The sequence below is a fragment of the Setaria viridis genome, chromosome 8, assembly GCF_005286985.2.
Source record: "Setaria viridis chromosome 8, Setaria_viridis_v4.0, whole genome shotgun sequence".
Taxonomy (NCBI): Eukaryota; Viridiplantae; Streptophyta; class Magnoliopsida; order Poales; family Poaceae; genus Setaria; species Setaria viridis.
This window is the reverse complement of record NC_048270.2, coordinates 34,791,969-34,813,222: the sequence shown is the minus strand read 5'-3', so window position 1 is coordinate 34,813,222 and position 21,254 is coordinate 34,791,969. Positions and strand designations below refer to the sequence as shown.

The following is a 21,254-nucleotide window of genomic DNA, read 5'->3' as shown; positions in this document are numbered from 1 at the left end:
CTAAATGAAATTAATTGATTAAATATAGCAAATAGGTCAAAAAATAGTCCACCTTCTACCATGCAGTGCCAAATACCATACATGTGAAGTGTAAAAAGTTTGGAGGGTGGAGGGAAAAAAAATTACTTTTGCCGAGTGTGTCGAAAAACACTCGGCAAACCATAAAGTATGCCGAGTGTTCCCCCAGGCACTCGGCATACTCGCCACTTTGCCGAGTGTCCCATGCCGACACTCGGCAAAGTAGTAGGTTTGCCGAGTGTTCCATCACGACACTCGGCAAACTAGTGGCTTTGCCGAGTGCCCCCTGCGACACTCGGCAAAGCCTAACGTCCATCACGGCACCGGCCCGTCGCGGCACGGGGAAGTCACGTGCTCATCACTTTGCCGAGTGCTCAATCTTTGCCGAGTGCCCTGTGGGTGTTTGCCGAGTGTTTTTTTGGTGGCACTCGGCAAATAGGCTCTTTGCCGAGTGTAATATTTTTGCCGAGTGTTTTTAGTATTACACTCGGCAAACCGGTCCTTCGCCGAGTGCCCGCAATAATACACTCGGCGAAGTAATTACACTCGGCAAATTTGAGGTTTCCCGTAGCGAGGCCTCCAAACCCAACAATGGAAATTATCTTGTCTTGCTGCTTGGACACTTCATTGCCTTCCATCAGAATCCGAATTATCTCATCTCTTGCCTCCTCAATGCCAACGAGCTCAGTCACCTTATCGTACTGATAAAGTAATCGAGGGTCGATTGGGACATGCTTAGCCACATTACTGTTTGATAACTTGTACCGATCATGCCGCTTGGCCACCTCTTCAACACGGCTCTTGATGTCTCTGATCTCGGTAGCAATCCCATGGCGAATCTTGGCCTTTCTGAACAAACCAACACTTCTATCAATGAACTTCGTGATGCCATGCAGGTTGGCCTGCTCATTGCACTTGCCACGGACCATGAATGTGTCGATACTGTCCTCTATATAATAGGACAGCTCCCTCAGATTCCTGGCCCAGATCTTGTCCTCAATCTCAAGCTGGTCAGCCGGTGTGTTGGAGACCTTCTCGAGGGCACCCTGCATGCTTTGGAGCTCAGATTGGAGGAACCTGATCTCACCCTTCACCCCCTTTTGCAGATTGTACTCTCCGATGAGCAGTTCACCAAGCTTGGTGATGACGCTCGGCAGTGCCCCTGTCACCACCTCCATGGCCGGATCTGCCTCTGGGCTCAAGGAGCGAGATTGTAGTGTGTATGTGTGAGCTGTGAGCAGCAGTGGTGTATGGAGATCAATGGAATTGCCCCTGTCACGATCTCCATGGATTTGTCCCTGGGCAAGAGCTAGCAATGAGTATAGGTGTAGCAAGCAGGGGCGCGTGATGATGAATTATAGTGCTCTCGGAGGTCTGTAGACGCGCACAAAGAACGGAAGTAAGCGAGGACTCACCGGTCTGTAGACGCGCGTGATGATGAATTATAGTCCTTGTCGCCGAAGTGACAATTCCCACCGCTAGATTGATTGGAACTTGCTGCCGAGGAGCTGTTAAGTTGCCTGCGCCAAGCTTGCTGCTGCCTTGGAACCACCGGATCGACAGGAGACAAGGGGAAAGCTTATCGATGGTGGAGGCAGAAGTGGATAGGATTCTGTACTGGCCCATGCGGCGACGGCAAAAGGCAAAAGTATTGTGGCCACCGCATCTCCTTCCTCCATTTTTCTTCCGTTGGTGGACAAGCAGCAGTGGAGAAGAAAAGGATACCGATGCTTGATGAGAGAGGTAGTAGAAAGAGCATTGGATGCATGATTTCCTGTACTGTGTCCTGGACCCCACGCGCTGATGCGCTACGTCAGGGGCAGGTTGGTCTGCCTTCTCCACAATCCTCTTCCACCTCCTCTTCTCTTCTCTCTTCCGAGGCTTCTGCTCGGGCGGCAACGTCCAAGCACCCGGTCTCCGCAGCTCCGCTCGCGCCGTGCGCAGGGCGGTCGAGCCGCGGCGAAGATCGCGCCCTGCCCGCGCGCCGCGGTCGTGGTTCCCTGTGCTGTGCTAGCGGCACATGGTGGGCCCGCTCGCACGTGGAAAGACGCGTGAAAATTAAACATGAATAAGTGAATTAAACATGAACACCAGTTGCATGACTACTGAGGAAATGTACTGGCAGAACGAGGAAGGATTTATGAAAATTACATTCATTAATTACATACCAGTTGCTTGGTACCAACCCAATTAATGTTTTGTTTAGGTGAAAGTTTAGTTGGGATGAGTTAATTGAGTAGTATAAACTTGTCGTGAGAATAGCAAATGCTAATGTGAATGAGGGTGCGGATATATTTAGGTGGAATCTATCGTAACAATGAAGTTTTCATGGTGAACTCCACACACATATATATATATAGGGACCTAGTCAATAACAGAGTCAAAGTTACGCAAGAAATTTAACATACAAAGATTTCTCTCGAAATAAAAATATTTATGTGGTATTTGAAAGGGGGAGTGATACTTACGAAAGGCAATCTAGCTATGAGGAATTGGGATGGGAGCAAGGCTTGCTGTGTTTAGTAAGCCAGAAACTTTGCAACACCTTTTTTATGTTATTATGCAAAATTTCTTTGGTGTACGGTACACATTGTGTTAGGAATCTCACCACCACAAAATACAAAATAATTGGCATAAACTAGGGGGTCGAGAGCACAATATTTTTATTATTGACAGGTCGCTGCATCTATTGTTGAGCAATATGGCTTACAAGGAACGATATTGTGTTTAATAATGGTACATAAAAACTTGTTTGCAGGAGTGATACATTGGCTTCGATTCTGGGTATTGTTGGAGCGCACTGACGATTCAAGGCTTGCCAGTTTTTAGAGTATAGAGCTATGAATTTTTTCATCCCATGGATGGTGTTTCACTCTACATATTAGTTAATAATGTCAACAATAATCAATAATCGCGGTCTGATGCCTGAGGGTTTTGAAGTTGGAACTTTTCCCATTATTTAAAAAGAGGCGAACACTCGAGTGACGAAAGATCCAAGCGAGACCAGGCCGCTGATTGCAGGTCCACTATACAAGATATACTTCCGCCACAGCGCAAAGGTGCTACTAAATACCCGTATAGTACATAATAGTCGTCATGAATGTAAATCTAGTCCACAAAGTCAATCATGGTAAAAGCTGAGCAGGAATGCAGGATTATGGCCTCTGTCCCCCTGAACAGAAAATATTTGCACTGGCATATTTGCTTAACATCTTGGAGATGAAAAGTGGTGATCATGATCGAACATATATTCTTGTCACAAATTCCATTGCATCGATGTTTCGCCAGGTGAAGTAAGGCCGGGATTCTTTTTTTACTTTTTGGTGAAATATTGCTACAGGTGGATGGATTTGCAGCATGCTTGCGGATGGTGACCTTGACAATTCTCAATCTATTTGTTAAACAAGCTGCGACTCGGCATTCACATCAGTGCTGCAATTATGCTACTTGATATAGCACTACCAAGTTAGGCGCAGGCACGGAGGCACCCGATACTTTTTGTGGCTACATCTCATAGACTGGGGCACCTATGACTACTATGTTACCATCTTCATAGCACCCAGATTTGATAAACGCGCTGTGTCTTGTGTGTACTATGTATGACCAAGTAGACTGATAGTGATACTGGGAAGAATCAACAGGTGCGGAGGTGGCGACTTTTTTATTTTTTAACCCTTTTTCGAAAGGTTCTCACAAATACGTTTCTGGCGGAACCAATTCCAAAAATCAACCCTTAGCTTGGCGTCATTGTGGATGGCGCCAAGCTTACACGTCTCGGCGCCAGCCATCCTGACGCCAAGGTCCATGCGTAGCTGCTGATGCGGGTGCCGACGTGTTGGCGCCATGGATCTTGGCGTCACATGGCGCCAAGACCTTGGTGCCGAGCAATTTACCCCATGCCTCATGGCGTTTCGAACGAAAGAAGTATAATTATTTCGAGAAGTGTGTGACAAACTAAATTCTAGTTCAACTGGTTAGTGTTGAATCTTTTTTTCTACATTTTATTTTTTTCTAAAAAGCACGGGAGCTTCTTTTTTTAGAACATGGGCTTCTTTTTTTTCTCGAGACTAGTCCAAGGCCCCGTTTGTATCCGCTTATAAGCGGCTTATCGGTGGAAATAAGCGAGAATCCCGCCAAACGCTTTGCTTATTTCCACCGATTCTCGCTTATGTGGTAAGCCGCTTCAACGATTTGAACTACGAGAAGCGAAAAGCGAGAAGCGAGAAAATCTTTGCTTAGATTATAATCTAAGCGTGGCTAGGAAAAGCGTATACAAACAGGGCCCAAGTCCCGTACAACACTCCCGTGCTTTTTTTTTTCTCGAGACTAGTCCAAGTTCCGTACAACACTCCTAACCAGTTGAACTAGAGCATAGTTTGTTACACACTTCTCGGAATAATTATACTTATTTTGTTCGAAACGCCAGGAGGTATGGGGTAAATTGCTCGGCGCCGAGGCCTACGGCGTCAAACTTGGCGCCAAGATCCATGGCGCCAAGCCCCGACCACGTCGGCATCCGCGTCAGCAGCTGCGCATGGACCTTGGCGCCGAGACGTGTAAGCTTGGCGCCAACGTGGATGGCGCCAAGCTAAGGGTCTATTTTTAAAATTGGTTCCGCCAGGGACGTATTTGTGAGAATCTTTCGTAAAAAGAGCTAAAAAACAAAAAAAAGATGGGCGGAGGTGCCACAGCCAATTTGCGCTCAGATAAGCATAGTCATTTTTCAGTTATTAGGACTGCATTGAGTGGTCAGAGCAAGACTTTACAGTTTGGTTTTCTGAAAAATTCAAATGCTGACAGTTGATAGGAGGATCGATTGCTCTATCAAGAAACTGCATGACGATCCTGTGTCTAACTGCACAAACAGTGACTGGAACTGCAACGACTAACCACCCAAAAAAAAAAAGATCAACGATACTGACGGATTTCGATTAGCAAGTTACATTTCCTAGCTAACTTAAGAAACTAACAGCAAGGGAGACTTGAGTTTCAGGCATAAGCGTGAAATTACTGTTTGAGTTCAAATTAGGATTTCTAGGTAGCTTCATGTGGAGGTACCCCTTTTGCCCGGGGAGGTTTCAAAAAGAGCCTCCAATTAGTCTATGGAACGTGGATTGGATTGGTTGTGTTCTCTTTAATAGGCGTGTGAGAATGGAAGAGATTTAGATTTAGATAGATTTTTTTTTCTATTTGTTGGTTTAGAGATAGACATATTTTTTAAAAAAGAAATTGCAATATATGTCTACATGTCATCCCTCGGGACTATGCACGCACATATCTAGTTTATTAGTTGTATTAGCTAAAGATCCTTTTAGGATAGATACGATTTAGAATCAACTAACTGAATCTGTTTCAATGAATCCACACGCATGTCATCTTACTATCTGCTTGCTTTGCTCGTCGCATTGGTAGGAGCTAGCAGCGCGGTGTCTTAAAAAAATATATGTAACTGACTGCAAAAAAAAAACTTATTGTTATTATTTTTTTGTTTTTTTTGAAAATTTTTAGGATTTCTCTCTTTTTCTAGAGTGTCCGCTTAAGATTTTTAGGTGGCTTCATGTGGAAGCTTCTATGAGTTTTCTCTTTTTTTAAGCATCCACCTAAGATTCCTAGGTGGCTTCATGTGAAGACTTCAAAAGGAGCCTCCAATTAGTAATAGTAAGATACTTGTACTAGTGTATGCATTACTGCCATGTTGGGAGCAGATCCATAGAAAATGTCGGCTGTTATTCCTATGAAAGAAAATCGAGAGTAACAACTTGCTAACATCTTGGTGCAGGATCTGACCCTCCAGGAGGCGGAGACCATAGCCCTTTCTATCCTGAAGCAGGTTAGGGCGTGGCAAACCACTCCATACTCCATAGCTCAGCTCTGTAGGGGAACATGTGATCTTATTATCGCATTCTGAACAGGTGACCCCAAACAATGTCGATATTGCCAAGGTCGCCCCCAAGTGCCACCTCTACACCCCTGCCGAGGTCGAAGCTGTCATTGCAAGGCTGTGAAACACTTCCAGATTCTTACAATTCCCATCATCGATCAGTAATAGACAGTCTTTGTACGAAGCGTGGACATGTTGATGCGGGCCAATCTGCCTAGTGTGTTGCCATGGCTGTCATCATCATACTCTTGTCAACTCCACTAGGGCAGTCGCTGATAGTCTGATTCACTGCAGCCCTGTCACACTGTTTGTTTCAAGTAGCGTTGAGAACTTCTGTACTGCCAGAAAGAAAGTACACTTGTTTTTACGAATTCGGCTTTTTTTTGGACAATTAGCTGATGCTCTTATCCTGGTGCCATACTTGCTGAAATGTTACCAGTGGAAAGGTCTAGCTTTTCACGTCCTGTTATTTTTGGCCTGTGTTTTGTAAAATAATCAGATTGCGATCCAAATTAGGGGGCTAGATGCAAATAAAAGGGGGTGTTTTGTAAATATTTGAATTTCGATCAATAATTGCGATCCAAATAAGGGGGTTATTTGAAAATGTTCAAGGGTGCGTTTTGAAAATTCTGGATCGTGATTCCGTCCGCCGCGAAAATTCTGAAAATCATGGACTAGAAGTCTAGCCAGCTAGAATCTCTCTTCAGAGAGGTGCAGAATGAATGTGGTCTTGGGCATGGTAGCTGCAATGAAATTTCATAACAGTTGGCCTAGTATATCAGAAACCGCGCAACAATGGTAGCTGCAACATTAACCCAAAAATACCTTGTTTTTAGTTTTCATCAAAATAAACAGCCAAGGCCCTGAACCACTGAGACGATACAAGGCAACGAGATTAGGGGCGCAGGAGTAAAATAAAACGGTAAAGCTCAGTCCCTTTGCAATGAGTAAAATAAAACGGTAAAGCTCAGTCCCTTTGCAATGAGTACAGAGGGGGAAGTTAGTCAGGGATTACAATCATATCCACTGATAATGTCATCCTACACTCTCGCAACGAAATGCCATATTGGTTGATGCACAGCAGAAACGATCAAAGCTCTGAGTCTCAGACGCATGTGTGCTGCATTCATTGTTTACTCACCCCAGTAGCGGCCACCTGTATATCAGACCGAAATATATGAAAGGAAGATTAGAAGAATTGAGGCAAATGGGCTAGAAGAAAGGCATGCTGAAATATATCGACCATCTCAAACAGAGGAATAAATGCAAATACAGTTTAGAAGAAAGGGGGAAGGAGACAAGTAAGGAATAACAATCAGGAGCTGGCGCACCTGTATAGATCGAATGAAGGGGATGATTGGGATGCATTTCAGCTTCATGCGTCAGCGCAGCCTTGGCTTGCTCTGCCTCCTCCTTGCTAGTACCATCACATTGCAGGGCAACCTCGACATACTGCAGCGATGGCAGGTTCCCCAGACCCAAGTCGAGACTACTGTCATTGCAGGCAATTCCTCTTGCCTCCCGCAGATAAAACGACAATAACGTAAGGTCTCTGAGCCTTGGCATAGCTCCCTGTTGAAGTACCACTGCAAATTGCCGGAAGACACAGAATACAAGGCACGGGAACGCACCAGCACCAACAACGAATCCCGCAAGGATACCGAGGTTCTTGTTGTCCACCTCCAGTTGTAGATAGCGGAGAGCTGGCAACCTCCCGAGGATTTCGAGATCGGCCTGATGTAGCTCCCTCACGAGGATGGATAGCTTGGTGAGGTCCGGAAGAAGCGATGGATTCACCCAGGCCGGAAGTGTTGAAAACCAAAAGTTGCCTCGTGTACTCAATATGCGGAGATGTCGAGGGGCGACCCAGGCATCCAATCCGCCGATGCTGCGTTGACCAAGATAGCGGAGATGGCCCGTGATAACGAGTTCCTGCATCTTTTGTAGCTTGCATAGGCACTCCGACAGCTTGTCGTTCCGCTTGTACAATTGAATGGACAGCAGCCTCAGTTCAGTTAGCTGGCCCAACTCTTCTATAATGTTTATGTTTATGGCATCAAAGCTTAACGATGACAGCCGTAACGATGACAGTTGTTCAAGGCATGTCAGGTTTCCAATTCCGTTTGGCACTCTTGTAGACTCGTCAATGCGTAGGCACATCAACTTTCTTAGCTGGACAACACTCGAAGGCAACCTGAAAATTTCGTTGCACGTTACATCCAATGTCTGTAGAAACTGCAGGTTTCCTATTTCTTCCGGGAGCTGAGAAATACCTGTCTCACGAAGTCCCAAGTACCTCAAGTGATGTATATTCCCAAGGTACTTAAGGCTACTATTAGCTTGTGAAAGATTGCAGTCCTCTAAATTCAGAACACGTAAAACTCGGCAGCAGTCAAGAGGCGGCACTAGAAAAGCAGCAGCTGGAAAGACAACAACTGACCTTGCATGTTGCAAGCTCCATGTAGCTTGAGCCATCACATGACTTTCCTGGCCATTCTGAAGGGACAACCTCCGAATTGTATTTGGCGGAGATGTGCCTCCCATATTACTTAGTACAGTAACAAAGTTTTCTTCACTTGATAAGGAGCGAATAAGATCAAGCACCATATCATGTACACGACAACCTTGTATTATTATGTCATCAAAATCATATACTGGTTGGATCATGCTTCTGTTTATAAGCTCATTGAAGTAACTCTCTCCGAGTTCAAATAGGTTCTTCCCTACTTTTTCACATTGGATAAAACCTTCACCTATCCACATCCATATCAAACGATCCTTGTCAATTTCATAATCTTCAGGAAACATGCTCAAATATAACAAGCAAGCCCTTAAATGGCATGGTAGCTCATAATAGCTAAATGACAAAATCTTTCTCATATTCTCCACATCTAGATTGTTTTCCAGACCAGTACCAACAGAATTGTACACCTCATACCACTCCATTTTATTTCTTGCTTTGCAAGCTAGCAAACTAGCCATCGTAATTATAGCTAATGGCACACCAGCACATTTCTTCAGTATTCTGTCAGATACTTCAGCTAACTCATCGTCAGGACATTTTACTATGTCTTTATTGTTGTCTTTGTTTCCATTACCAAATATTCTTCTAAAAAATAGTGTTCGAGAGTTGTTCAGAGAAATGGGCTGCAAGTTGTAAGCACGGCCAACTTGTTCAGCAATATTAAAATTACGGGTAGTTGTGATTATTTTGTTTCCAACATTATCACCAGGCAAAGCACGCTTAATCATTTTCCAGTCTGAGATGTTCCATATGTCATCAATAACAATGAAGTACCTGTACCAGATAATTTAAGAAAGCCATGTTACTAGCATATTAAACTTGATAAGTTATAAACTTCTAGTTTTTTTTCATATAGAATGTCAAAATTATGCTAACTAGTGGGCTATTAAAGATTTAGTAAATCAAGATAGTATTGAAAGGAATATCACTAGTAGAAGTAGACAATATGGATAGAGAAGAAAACAAGCGGACGCAAGACAAGACCCCAAAAGGGGCTACAGTTGATGGTAGAAGTCACATGAAGCCCAGGAAGTGGCAAATAAAGGGAGCAAAGACAAATATGAATGTTACTAACACCTATTCATCTATTCATGTAGGTCCTTAACTCTCATCCATATCTATTTTTCAAGCTGGCAGTATCCGTGCCATTGTTGCATGACCGATAGAGATGCGAGTATCCTTGCCGACTTGTAATAAGAGCCAGTGAGATAGTAGAACACCAAAAGGTAGCAAGAAAAAAAATCCGTAAATCTGGATGTAATCCCCGATCTACAAAATAGACGTGTAAGAAGTTTCGAGGGATCGAAAGGACATCCTCCCCATCATACTATCTGTTCTTACCATGTAATAATCTAGATTTCATTGCTAACATCAATGGAGAGTTTTCTTCCTTTTAACCCTTGTCATCTAATTTTTTAATCAATTATATAGCCATCTAAGTAACTTTAAATTAAATATTGAACTAAATAGTAGTTGTAGATCTCGCTGAAACCTACAATTGTCATATGAACTCTGAAAAAGTTACAAATTTAAAATAAGACAAAATTATAATTACAAGCGTGCAAAGCATCAGCACTGGTCTCGTAATAAGAGGCATAAGGATAACTAGCATGCATACTTAACTAGCATCCATACTGGTGAATAATACTTGGAGACCTACCACTACTGGCTTACATTATGAGTTAGCATGGATAACATATCCATATCAGTTTCAAATTTACTACACATATGAGCTGATAATGAAATCTGATTACTAGGTGCTGCAATGTCCATACATGAAAATACAAACAAACAAAAAGATAGATATAAACAGATGCCAATAAAGTGTACTGAAATGCTTTCATACCTCTTGTTCTCGAGGAATTCTCTGAGCTCTCTGGCAACATCGCTGCTCTTGTTACTTTCCCTCCCAACAAGTTGATAGAACATGTGCTTGAGTAATTTTTCCAGGTCAGGTGTCTGAGATACCGAAACAAAAGCTGCGCACTCAAATTGTGCTGTAAGCTTTTTATACACCACATCAGCAAGAGTTGTCTTTCCCAGGCCTCCAAACCCAACAATGGAAATTATCTTGTCTTGCTGCTTGGACGACACTTCATTGCCTTCCATCAGAATCCGAATTATCTCATCTCTTGCATCCGCAATGCCAACGAGGTCAGTCACCTTCTCGTACTGATAAAGTAATCTAGGGTCGATTGCGACATGCTTAGCTACATTACTGTTTGATAACTTGTACCGATCATGCCGCTTGGCCACCTCTTCAACACGGCTCTTGATGTCTCTGATTTCAGTAGCAATGCCATGGCGAACCTTGGCCTTTCTGAACAAACCAACACTTCTATCAATGAACTTCTTGATGCCACGCAGCTTGGCCTGCTCATTGCCCTCTCCACGGACCATGAATGTGTCAATATTGTCCTCTATATCGTAGGACAGCTCTCTCAAATCCTTGGCCCAAATCTTGTCCTGAATGTCAATCTGGTCAGCCGGTGTGTTGGAGACTTTCTCAAGAGCACCCTTCATGCTCTCGAGCTCAGCTTGGAGGAACCTGATCTCTCCCTTCACTCCCTTCTGCAGCTTGTACTCACCGACGAGCAGGTCACCAAGCTTGGTGATGACGCTCGGCAGTGCCCCTGTCACCACCTCCATGGCCCCTGTCACGATCAATGGAATTAGTGTGTATGTGTGAGCTATGAGGAGCAGTGGTGTATGGAGATCAATGGAATTGCCCCTGTCACGATCTCCATGGATTTGTCCCTGGGCAAGAGCTAGCAATGAGTAAGGTTGTACGGTATGGGTGTAGGTCTACAGACGGGCACAAAGAACGGAAGTGAGCGAGGACTCACCGGTTGCCGCCCTCTCCTTGTCGCTGCCCGCCGCTCGTCGCCGGACCGAGGTTGCTTGATTAATCAAGCTTGCTCGGCCGCAACACAGCTCACCGCTCGCAGCCGCCTTGGAAGAGCACGAAGCAGAGGTCGATGGGATCCAGATGCCCGGGGGTAAGGTGAAGGTAGTAGAAAGAGAGGTAGTAGAAAGAGCATTGGATCCCTGATTCCCTGCCAAGGGCTAAACTATTCGTCTGATCCCTGTAATCCTCTCCAGATGAAATATTCCTCTCGGTTAGCGATTGGGGCACCCGCAATGGCCGGCCGACCGCACTGCCGCTTCCCCGCAGCTCGATAAAAGCAAAAGGTTCAATATTTTTTAATTACATCTCTCTCGCTGCTCTCTCCACATCTCTCTCCACAGCTCCTGGCCGACGAGGCCTCGACGGCGACCCGCGGCGAGCTCCCCACGCCCGGGCTTGTGCGGCCGCGCCACCCACGCGCTCGCGGACGGCGGCGAGCTAGGCCGCCCGCGCCCAACGGCCTCGCCACCCGCGCGCTTGCCGGCAGCGAGCTCCCCTGCCCGCGCCCTTCTCCACCGAGCCGGCGGCCAACGCCAGCCCCTCCGACAGTTGAAGAGGGTGCGTGAGAGAAGGAGGACAAGACGCACATGGTGGGGCCCGCTCGCATGTGGAGAGACGCGTAGCGGCTCTCGCCGGCTTGCGACGTGCGCTTTTCTCTCCGGCTTTCTCTTTCCTACGTGGAGCTCTTATAGAGATAACGGCCCCCATGGCTGGTGCCTTTAATTAATAACGCGCCAATCCTTTGTAGTTACTGACCAGTGTTCACCATCTGTGTTGCCATCTGTAAATGCTCTGACACACTCATCACAAGGTGAGCAACAGAAAGAGTTGCTTTTCTACAGTGACAGTAAATAGCCTAATCTACTTAGGGCCGTACAACAGTTAGTGTAGGGACTTGCAACGTCAGACACAAACAGCTAAAAAGATAGTTCGTACAGTGAGCCGTCTATTTAGCTGTCTACAAATTATTTAATGAATGAAACGTGATCAACTGTACACTTGATCTTTGCAGCTATTTTAGTTGCTTGCGTGAGAATAAATGACATATGCCGTTTGAGAGAATGCAAACATATGTAAAGGACTAATATGTAACAGTTTGATTTTAATTCATACCCTTCTAGCCTGCCTAAAAGAACTTTATGTAATTTCTATCTTTATTAGGGTCACAATGTAACATGATGAAGATATTTTTCAAAGAGACCCTCCTGTTCGGCCCCGTCTCTTCCGTTGACTCTTGTTCTCTCTCCCGTTTCGATCTGGGCGAGGCGGCCAGCAGCTAAACAGCAAGGAACGACATCAAGACTTCGCTTGCCCGGCGCGACGTCCGTTTGCCAGTGCAGCTCCGCTTGGCGGCGTGGCGCGGGGCCAGACGGGCGGCTCGGCACCGGCCAGCGCATGCGGCTGGCTGGTGGCACGGAGCCGGCGACCGGCGGCCACCAGGCGCATGTTGAGAGAAGGTACTCCATTACTAATTTTTCGCTGCCAAAAGAAGTATAGCCGCAGCAGATCTTGCGTCGCCGTCGTCAGGTGGAGTCGACGCGCACAACGCGCGACGACCCGTCTGTTGCTTCTCGGAGCACGAGCTCCGGCCGTCGTCTCGCCGGCTCTCTTCTCCTTCTTCATTAATCACTATCCACGTCAGCTTGATTCCTCTCGATTTGCTTACGTGAAGCTACAAAGACGGCACCCGTATGTGGGTTGTATGTGCCCTTAGGGAGAGTGAGGGTAACGGACAAGCAATTAATGAGGGTAGGGGTCTAGGGTCCAGTTTAGCCCCATAAGCAATCTCTTGGTGGGTTATTTGCTTTATCCTTAGTGGCTAAAGTTTAGTCAAATAAGCAGGGGTGTTTTGAGGTTTAGAGCTAAAAATGGACTAAAGTTTCGTCCCTAATAATAAGCAAGGGATATCCAAACACCACAAGGGATATCCAAACACCACCTTAGTGTTTGGTTCTATGAACCTACTCTGTTTGGATCCAGGGACTAAAAGTCATTAAAGCAGATGAACAAAGATCAAAATACTCCTAATCAATGCACAAAATCTGCATCCCACGATGCAATAATGAGGGGTAGGGGTATCCTCCTAGACGTTTAGTCCCCTTTGGTCACCCCAAGAGACTAGATGACTAATGCCTTTGGTCCTCCATTTAGTCCCTCTATTTGGAAGTTTATGGACTTAGTCCCTAGAACCAAACAGCACCTTAATATTTAAGTGCGAAACTGTGGCGGAAGTGCTTGGTACCAACCCAATTAATGTTTTGTTTAGGAGAAAGTTTAGTTGGGATAAGTTAATTAAGTAGTATAAACTTAGTCGTGAGAATAGCAAATATTAATCTGAATGAGGATGCGAATATATTTAGATGAAATCTACATTGTATAACAATGGAGTTTTCATGGTGAACTCTAGTCAATAAGGGAGTCAAAGTTACGCAAGAAATTTAACCTATAAAGATTCCTTTCAAAATAAAAATATTTATGTGGTATTTGAAAAGGAGAGTGATACTTACAAAAGACAATCTACCTAGGAGGAATTAGGAGAAATTAGGATGAGAGCAAGGCTTGCTGTCTGAAACTTAGCAACACTTTTTTTAATGTTATTATGCAAAATTTCTTTGTTTACGGTACACATTGTGTTAGGAATCTGACCGCTACAAAGCACAAATATATGTTTAATAATTGGTATAAATAAGGGGGTCGAGAGCACAATATTTTTGTTATTAATAGGTGCTGCATCTATTGTTGGCAATATGGCTCATAAGGAACGATAGTGTTTAATAATAGTTTGCAGGAGCTATTCAGGTGACACATTGGCTTCAATTCTCGGTATTGTTGGAGCACACTAACGATCGAAAAGGAGCCGCTCGTCAAGGCTCGCCAGTTTTTAGAGTTTAGAGCTATGAATTTTTTTATCCCATGGATGGTCTTTCACTCTGCATATTAGAGAGAGACAGCTGGAGACCTGGATTAGAGCAGTCTCTCTCTAGGAGGAGTGCTTATTATTTTTTTTGAACGAATGGGCACGAGACAGTGCCTATTTCATTGATAGAGCAGAGTGATACAGAATAGTTTCAGATTGCAATTTGTTACATGATTACTCGCGAGAAAGAAAAAACGCTAAAGCTTTGGCCCCTGCTAGGATCCACGTGCTTGCTTCCTCTTTTACTTTTGCGAGCAAAGAGGTCGTTGTCATCTCATGATGGTTGAAGATTCGCCTGTTTCGCTCGTTCCAGATCTCCCATAGTAGTAGTAGCGTCATAGAGCATGTGCCCTTTCTAGGCGCTTCTGTCCTGGTAGTCATATTCATCCACCATTGTAGAGCGGTTTCCGTTGAGGCCCATTCCGAGGGGTGTATGCTTGGTTGAGATGCCCAGGTGGCTACTAGGCTCCATATGCGTTTGGTGTATCTGCATTGAGCTACCAGGTGATGTGTTGTTTCCTGTTGTGTACGGCATAAAGGACATGTAGGGGAGTGAGGCCATCCTCGTCGCGCGAGGCGGTCGGCCGTCCATACACGGTTTTGGAGAATAAGCCATGCGAAGAATTTGCATTTCGGTGGCGCCCAACAGTGCCATAGTGTTTTGCATTGCTGCGCAGAAGTAGATCCCAGGTACTGTGCTTTATATGCCGATGCCGCTGTGTATTTGCCATTCGATGTGAATTTCCATTGAATTGTGTCTTCCTGTTGCACTTGCATTTGTGGCCTTATTAGGGCTGCTAGACGCCATACAATTACAAATTCTTGGAGGTGTTGTATGGTCAGTCCCTCCTGGAGGTTGATGTCCGTCACCCAGGTGTTGTTGTGTAGTGCTTCTGCTAGTTTTTTATGCTTCCCTCTGGATAGCATATATAGGTTTGGCGCAATGTCCTTTGGTCTAATACCTTGTCCCCATGCAGAATGCCAGAAGCTCGTTTTGCGTCCGTTGCCCACAACGATCGTTGTGCAGGCCGCGAATAGTCGTCTGTCGGTTTCGTCACATGGCACCTCCGTGCCAATCCATGTTTTCTGCGGGGAGTCCCATTCGTGCCATATCCAACGTAGCCTCAAAGCTCTGGCGAATTTGTGTAGATTTAGGACGCCTAATCCTCCGTTTTCTCTAGGTAAGCAGGTTTTGGTCCAGTTAACTTTGCATTTGCCGCCTGTTAGCGTTGCGTCTCCTGCCCAGATGAAGCGTTTCCTTATTCTGTCGAGTTCGTCTAGAACTTCCGTCGATGCTTTTAGGACGGTGAGCAGATATAGTGGCTGCGCCGAGAGGACTGTCTTTGTGAGACAGACCCGTCCTGCTTGGGAGAGGTTGCGACTATGCCATCCGGATAGCTTCTGCGCTGTTTTGTCCAATATTGGCTGGAAGTCCAGTTTTCTGAGGCGTCTGATCGCAAGAGGGAGACCAAGGTACCGGATTGGGAAGCGTGTATGAGCAATTGGCCATTGTGAAAGTATTTCTTCGAGGTCAATGTTGGCACAGCTGATAGGGGTCACGGTTGTCTTTTGTAAGTTGGTTTTGAGTCCAGTTGCCTCCCCGAAGAGATCCAAAAGTTGTGTTAGGTGCGTGACATCTCGTTGTGTCGGTTTGATGAAGATGACCGCGTCGTCCGCATACATGGAGATGCTTGTGCGTGGCGTGCACCCTCCTATCTTTGTTAGTAACCCCATTTCCGTCGCTTTATGTATTAGTTGATACAACAGGTCTATCGCGAGGATGAAGAGCAGGGGGGATAGTGGGTCTCCTTGTCGTAGTCCCCGTCCGTGTACTATTGGATCAGATGGTGTCCCGTTTATGAGGACTGTTGAGGTTGATGTGGCTAAGAGAGCAGTTATCCAGTCCCGCCATCGTGGGGGAAATCCTCTATTCTGCATCAGTTCTAGTAGATAGTCCCAGCGAACAGAGTCAAATGCCTTAGAGATGTCCAGTTTCATTAGTAGTGTCGGCGTTCTGTGCCTGTGAAACCTTCTGGCCATGTTCCGTACGTAGAGGAAGTTGTCATGAATGCTTCTGCCTTTTATGAAGGCGCTTTGGCTTGGCGATATTAATTTCTCTAGGTGTGGTTGTAGTCTTATTGCCAGAACTTTGCTAATGATTTTTGCGATGGCATGTATGAGGCTTATTGGTCTAAACTCCTGGATTCTTTCAGCTCCATCTTTTTTGGGTATTAGAACGATGTTGGCCGTGTTTACTAGGTTGAGGTCATTGCATCGAGCATTGTAGAAAGCTTGCATTGCTAGTATTACATCGGCTTTGATTATGTTCCAGCACGATTTGAAGAACAGACCAGTATAGCCGTCGGGTCCTGGTGCTTTGTTTCTAGGGAGGTCGGCTATGGCGTGTAGTATTTCGTCTTCCGAGAAGGGGCTATCAAGTCCTGATAAATCCACCTGTTGGAGCGGCAACTGTTCCCAATTGAGCGTTTCGACGCGGTTGGCTGGTGTGGACATAACATTGTCGAAATGATCTTGGATTATTTGCTGCTTATCTATGTGATTTACTGCCCATCCGTTTTCTGTCCTTAGTCGTTGGATGAAGTTTTTCCTTTTTCTTCCATTTGCCTTTAGATGAAAGAAACGCGTATTGGCATCTCCTTCTCGTAGATAGGTTATCCTGGAACATTGCTTCTTCCTGGCTTTTTCGATGGCCGCCCATCCTAGGAGTCTTGGCTTGAGTTTGCGTCGTAGTTTGCGTTCGGATTCCCTGAGTGTTCTTGTTTCTTCTGCTATGTCCAGGCGCAGGATAACTTCTTGGGCCATGTGCAATTTTAAGCGAGCGTCGGAGACGTGCTTGCGGCTCCATGATCGCAAGGCGCGAGCTGTTGTGTGTAACTTGTCGTTGAGCCTATGAAATGGTTCAGTGTGTCTCGTCGCCTTTGACCATGCCTGGGTGATGACCTCGTAGAACCCTGGTAGTTTCGGCCAAAAATTTTCAAATTTGAATGATGCTGGTTTGCGAGGACCAGATTGTTGCGCCAATAGTAGGGGACAATGGTCTGAGTGCGAGGAGGAGAGAGCGTGCAGGACATGGTCGTCAAATTGCAGATCCCATTGCTCGTTGCAGAATATTCGGTCAATTCGCGATAGTGTCGGTTGTTGTCTTGCATTACTCCAGGTGAATCTTCTGTTCTGTAGATGTATTTCTTTGAGACCGCAGTGGTTTAGCGTTGCTCTAAATCTGCTCATTAGTCATCTATTTAGGTTAGCGTTATTCTTGTCTCTTGCTCTATAAATGAGGTTGAAATCGCCTAGCAGTAGCCATTTGGTGTCGTCGTCAGGTCGTATGGCGCGCAGGTGGCGTAGGAAAGTGGTCTTTGCTGATTGTCGAGATGGGCCGTACACCGTCGTTAGTCGGAAATGTAGGTTATTATGTTTGATCGTTGCTGTTGCTGAGATAGAATAACGTCCTATTTGGAAGTTCTGCAGGTCGAAGATTCTGTCATCCCAGAGAAGTAGGATTCCGCCCTTGGTGCCGATGGCCGGTTTGTATGCGTAGTTATTTAGGCGAGGGCCGCCTAGGAGGTTGGCTAGGGTGGCATCAATAGTTTGCAACTTCGTTTCTTGCAGGCATGCAATGTGACACGGCGTTGCCAGCATTGTTTCGCGTACTGTGAGGCATCTGGCGGGTGCGTTTAGGCCTCTGACATTCCAGCTCATTATTTCGAAGTTGCTATTCATCTATGTGATCGTTGGTACTCGTGCTAACGGCCTGGGTGCTTTGTGGCTTACAGTTTGTGTATTGCAGTTGGGAAGCGAGTGCGTTGACCGTGACCGCGTTGACCGTGTTGACCGTGTGGTCGTGCCGTACGTTGTCGTTGCTGTTGTCGTCGTCGCGAGTAGTAGTGGCTCCCAAGCGTACTGCGTACCTCGAGGGGGTTGTTCCAGGTGGATAGTTTCTCTTGCCGGGCGCGGGCGGCTTAGCAGTCATCACCCGAAGGTTAGGGCGCCAGTAGCGAAGTGCATAGTTTGTAGGTTTCGCCCGAAGGTCACAGCCAGCAGGGCTAAAATAAAGGCCTCCCCGAAGGTCGCAGCCAGCAGGGTGAGGCGTAGTGGTAGGTACTATATAAAGGTAGCAATACATGGAGTAGTAGTAAGTCTCGTGGTACGGTGCAAGGACTTCACTGTCATGCCGCTTCTTGGTCCAGCTGCTGGAGCTCGCCCACCCCATCACCAGCCATCTGGAGTAGTGCGCCATTCACCTGATCAGCAGCTTCATCGTCGAGGTTGAAGAGTGCGGTCATAGCAGCGATGATGAAGTCCGGTAGTGGCCCCTGGAACATGTTAAGGAAATCCTGCAAGACCTGCTCTATTAGCACCATTTCATCATTTCCTATTCCTAACTTCCTCCAGAGGTTCCTCTGTGCACGTTCTACTGTGGGCATTGTTGGCTTTTTTGCGAGGCGTGCACTCCGCCGCACCTTGCTCATGTCAAAGGTGCGGCCTCGGCGTTGGCGCTGCGGTGCAGGTTGTATCAGAGGTTGCGGCGGCGGCGTGAAGAGGTCTTCTATTTGTGTGCCTGGCGTTGTGGTGTTGTTGTGTGGCGTGAGATCATCTGGAGTGAGATGGTCTGGGCAAGTTTGTGAAGCTGTGGGCCTGGTTGAATTTGTATCGGGTTGTTGTTGGGTTGTATGCAGTGGCTGCGGTGGCTTATTGCTGTTCGTGGGCTTGGCTGAGGGTGGGCTGGTTGGCCCAGGTGCGAGTGTAGTGGCTGTAGTCAGGAAGGCCGGTTGCGGCCCAACTTCCAGTTGGTTGTGTTGCTGTCCATCTGGAGCATTTGTTGGACCAGCCTTCTGTGGAGAAGGCCCACTTACTGGCATGAGGGCAATGGCGTTGATTGCCTAGGCTGGCATCGGCCCATGGCCCATAGCTCCTTCTTCATCAGCAGTGTAGAGGAGGTCCAGCGCCCGGTCGACGTCCTGCATCGTCGGCGTTGCCGTCACCGCTGCTAGGGCCGGTGGTAGCGCCGCTCGCAGCCTGTTGAAGACTCGCGGCAGCGGCACCGGATCGGACCAGGCTTGTTCCCCCGCCACCGTGTCTTCGATCCCGAGGCGGTCGGCAAGTAGGCATGCTTTCCGAATGTACTCATCGGCGCCAATGTGCCAAAATTGTTTCCTGGCATCCAGAGTTGAGGTATCAGTTGTGGTAGGGGCGTTGAGTACCTGGTGTTGGGCGTAGCTCTTGAGCGTCGCGGCTTGCGCCGCGAAGAGGGCCTGGAGCTGCGACGGCGGTAGGTGGCGCAGCTCTGGAACGCCGGCTTCATGGCGCCGTCCGTGCGCAGGTGCGTAGTTTCGTCTTGGGGGTGAGCGTGTACGTTCGCAGCGCATCATCCCGGCGGAGCTCCAGTAGTCGTCGCCGAGCGGACGCCCTTGTCCTGGATGGTCGTAGTCGTCGTCGGCATCGTCGGCGTCATCATCGCGGCGGGCCGGCCACACAAATGGCCGGTCGTCACAATGTTGCCTCGCCGGGCGGCGTCTTGTGCGGTCCTCCTTGTTGGCTGGTTCGAGATGGGCGCTCGCGCCGCGTCTAGCTCCGTTTGCTCCAGCGCCGCCCGCGACCCTTCCGTCATGTTCTGTTCTGGGGGCGCCCCTTGGCGCCTGTCGTCCTCGGCTTGGTCCGGCGTCAGCGCGTAGCTCCCGCGGTGGCCGAGGTAGGCGCGTCGGGAAGCGTGATCGTGCATCAGAAGGCGCACCGTCGGCGAGGCCGTAGCGCCAGTCGTAGCGGCGGCGAATGGGGACGACGCCTTGCGGGTTGTCGATGGCCTGCTGGAGGTCCCTCGCCGCCGCCGAGTAGTCCTCAATCACTGGCATGTGGATGAAGACCTCGTATCGAGCCCCTTGCTGCCATGGCGACTGCAGGGGCTCGGCCGAAACTGCAAAAGCAGAGGATTGCGTTGTTGGATTGTGGGTGAAAGCCAGCCATACCTTTTTCGGGATCTCGCTCGGATCCACCGTCCAGGCCCATAGCTCGATGTGCCTGGAGTCCGCCGGCTGCAGCAGGTCCGTGACGATGTGCTGCAGGGCACATTTGTGGCCGATGATCCGCTCTACTATCTCCGGTGTCCAGGCATGCGGCGGGATGCCGTCGAGGCAGAGGCGCACCCTGTAGAAGATGCGGAAGCCGAGGGTGTGCGTGAGGCTCCTCCAGGTGCGCAGGCAGATGTCGATGCCGGCGCCGGTGAAGCGCCCTCGACGACGTGCCTCCGCCGCGTGCTCCGCTTGCTCGAACTTGATGAGGTACGGCTCAGGTTGATGAAGCGTGACGGTGACGGCGCCCGGGCGCAGACGGAGTTCCCTGGTGAGAAGGTTGGCGATGTCTCTGGCTCCGGCGTCAGGCGGCAGGTGCATAGCCCAGGGCACGAGTGCACAGGCTTCCCAGTCTCTCGCGTCGTGTTCAAGGTGGAAGGAGCTGGAGACAAAGACGGTTTCAACATCTGGCCGTGTGTGCGGATCTCCGATGGCCATTTTGGATCTGGTGGTTCTTGGCGCAGGTGTAGGCTGGTTGTGGAGGGTGGCCGTGTGGCGCGGCGCTGTGGGGTGTTGGCAGCGTACGGAGGCTTGGGGATTTCTGGGCGGAAGGTGTCTGGCGGGGGCTGGAGCTTGGGATCTTTGGTGATTTCTGGGCGGGAGGTGTCTGGCGGGGGCTGGAGCTTGTGATCTTTGCAGTGGAGCAGCAGCTGGTTGCGTGGTGCGGATTTGCGCCTCACGTCGCGCCGCCCGGCAGTCGCGTTCCCGGTGCCCAAATCGCCGGCACCGGAAGCAGCGCACGGGGTCGCGGCACGCAGAGGCAGAGTGGTCAGGGACGAGGCATCTGAAGCACCGGCCTTCGGTCTCTCGTTTGAAGGTGAGCAGCGCCTTGGTTGGTGCTCGTCTTGAATGGCTTCTGGCGCTCCGGTCACTTCCGCCATCGCTTCGCCTCGCCTCGGGCCGCGCCTGCCGCCGCGTCC

General features: G+C 48.0%; 1 protein-coding gene and 1 non-coding gene across 4 annotated transcripts; both read right to left on the bottom strand.

The window, feature by feature from the left end:
- Nucleotide 1: 1 nt before the first annotated feature.
- LOC117834759 (uncharacterized) lies at nt 2-2,066 on the bottom strand. Its single transcript, XR_011898905.1, has 2 exons — nt 1,434-2,066; nt 2-1,316 (listed from the first exon to the last, which is right to left on the bottom strand). It is a non-coding gene; the product is annotated as an uncharacterized protein (transcript).
- A 4,748-nt stretch (nt 2,067-6,814) lies between these two features.
- On the bottom strand, nt 6,815-11,939 carry LOC117834756 (disease resistance protein Pik-2). Of its 3 annotated transcripts, none has more exons than XM_034714285.2 (4): nt 11,270-11,936; nt 10,270-11,077; nt 7,231-9,197; nt 6,815-7,055 (listed from the first exon to the last, which is right to left on the bottom strand). In XM_034714285.2, the coding sequence occupies exons 2-4, from the start codon at nt 11,070-11,072 to the stop codon at nt 7,033-7,035; spliced, it is 2,793 nt and encodes a 930-aa protein (XP_034570176.1). In that variant the 5' UTR covers nt 11,073-11,077; nt 11,270-11,936; the 3' UTR covers nt 6,815-7,032. The 3 variants fall into 3 exon arrangements, with proteins under 3 accessions (XP_034570176.1, XP_034570175.1, XP_072151618.1); XM_034714284.2 differs by having other exon boundaries at nt 10,270-11,180; nt 11,270-11,935; XM_072295517.1 differs by lacking the exon at nt 6,815-7,055 and having other exon boundaries at nt 7,925-8,093; nt 8,173-9,197; nt 10,270-11,180; nt 11,270-11,939.
- Between the last annotated feature and the right edge of the window lie 9,315 nt (nt 11,940-21,254).

Excerpts from the sequence above, each read along its gene's own strand:
- LOC117834756 (XM_034714285.2), bottom strand. The coding sequence starts at position 11,072 with ATGGAGGTGGTGACAGGGGCACTGCCGAGCGTCATCACCAAGCTTGGT. Across the intron at positions 9,198-10,269 it reads GAATTCCTCGAGAACAAGAG|GTACTTCATTGTTATTGATG; the intron begins GTATGAAAGCAT and ends TATCTGGTACAG. Across the intron at positions 7,056-7,230 it reads CCTTCATTCGATCTATACAG|GTGGCCGCTACTGGGGTGAG; the intron begins GTGCGCCAGCTC and ends TCTGATATACAG.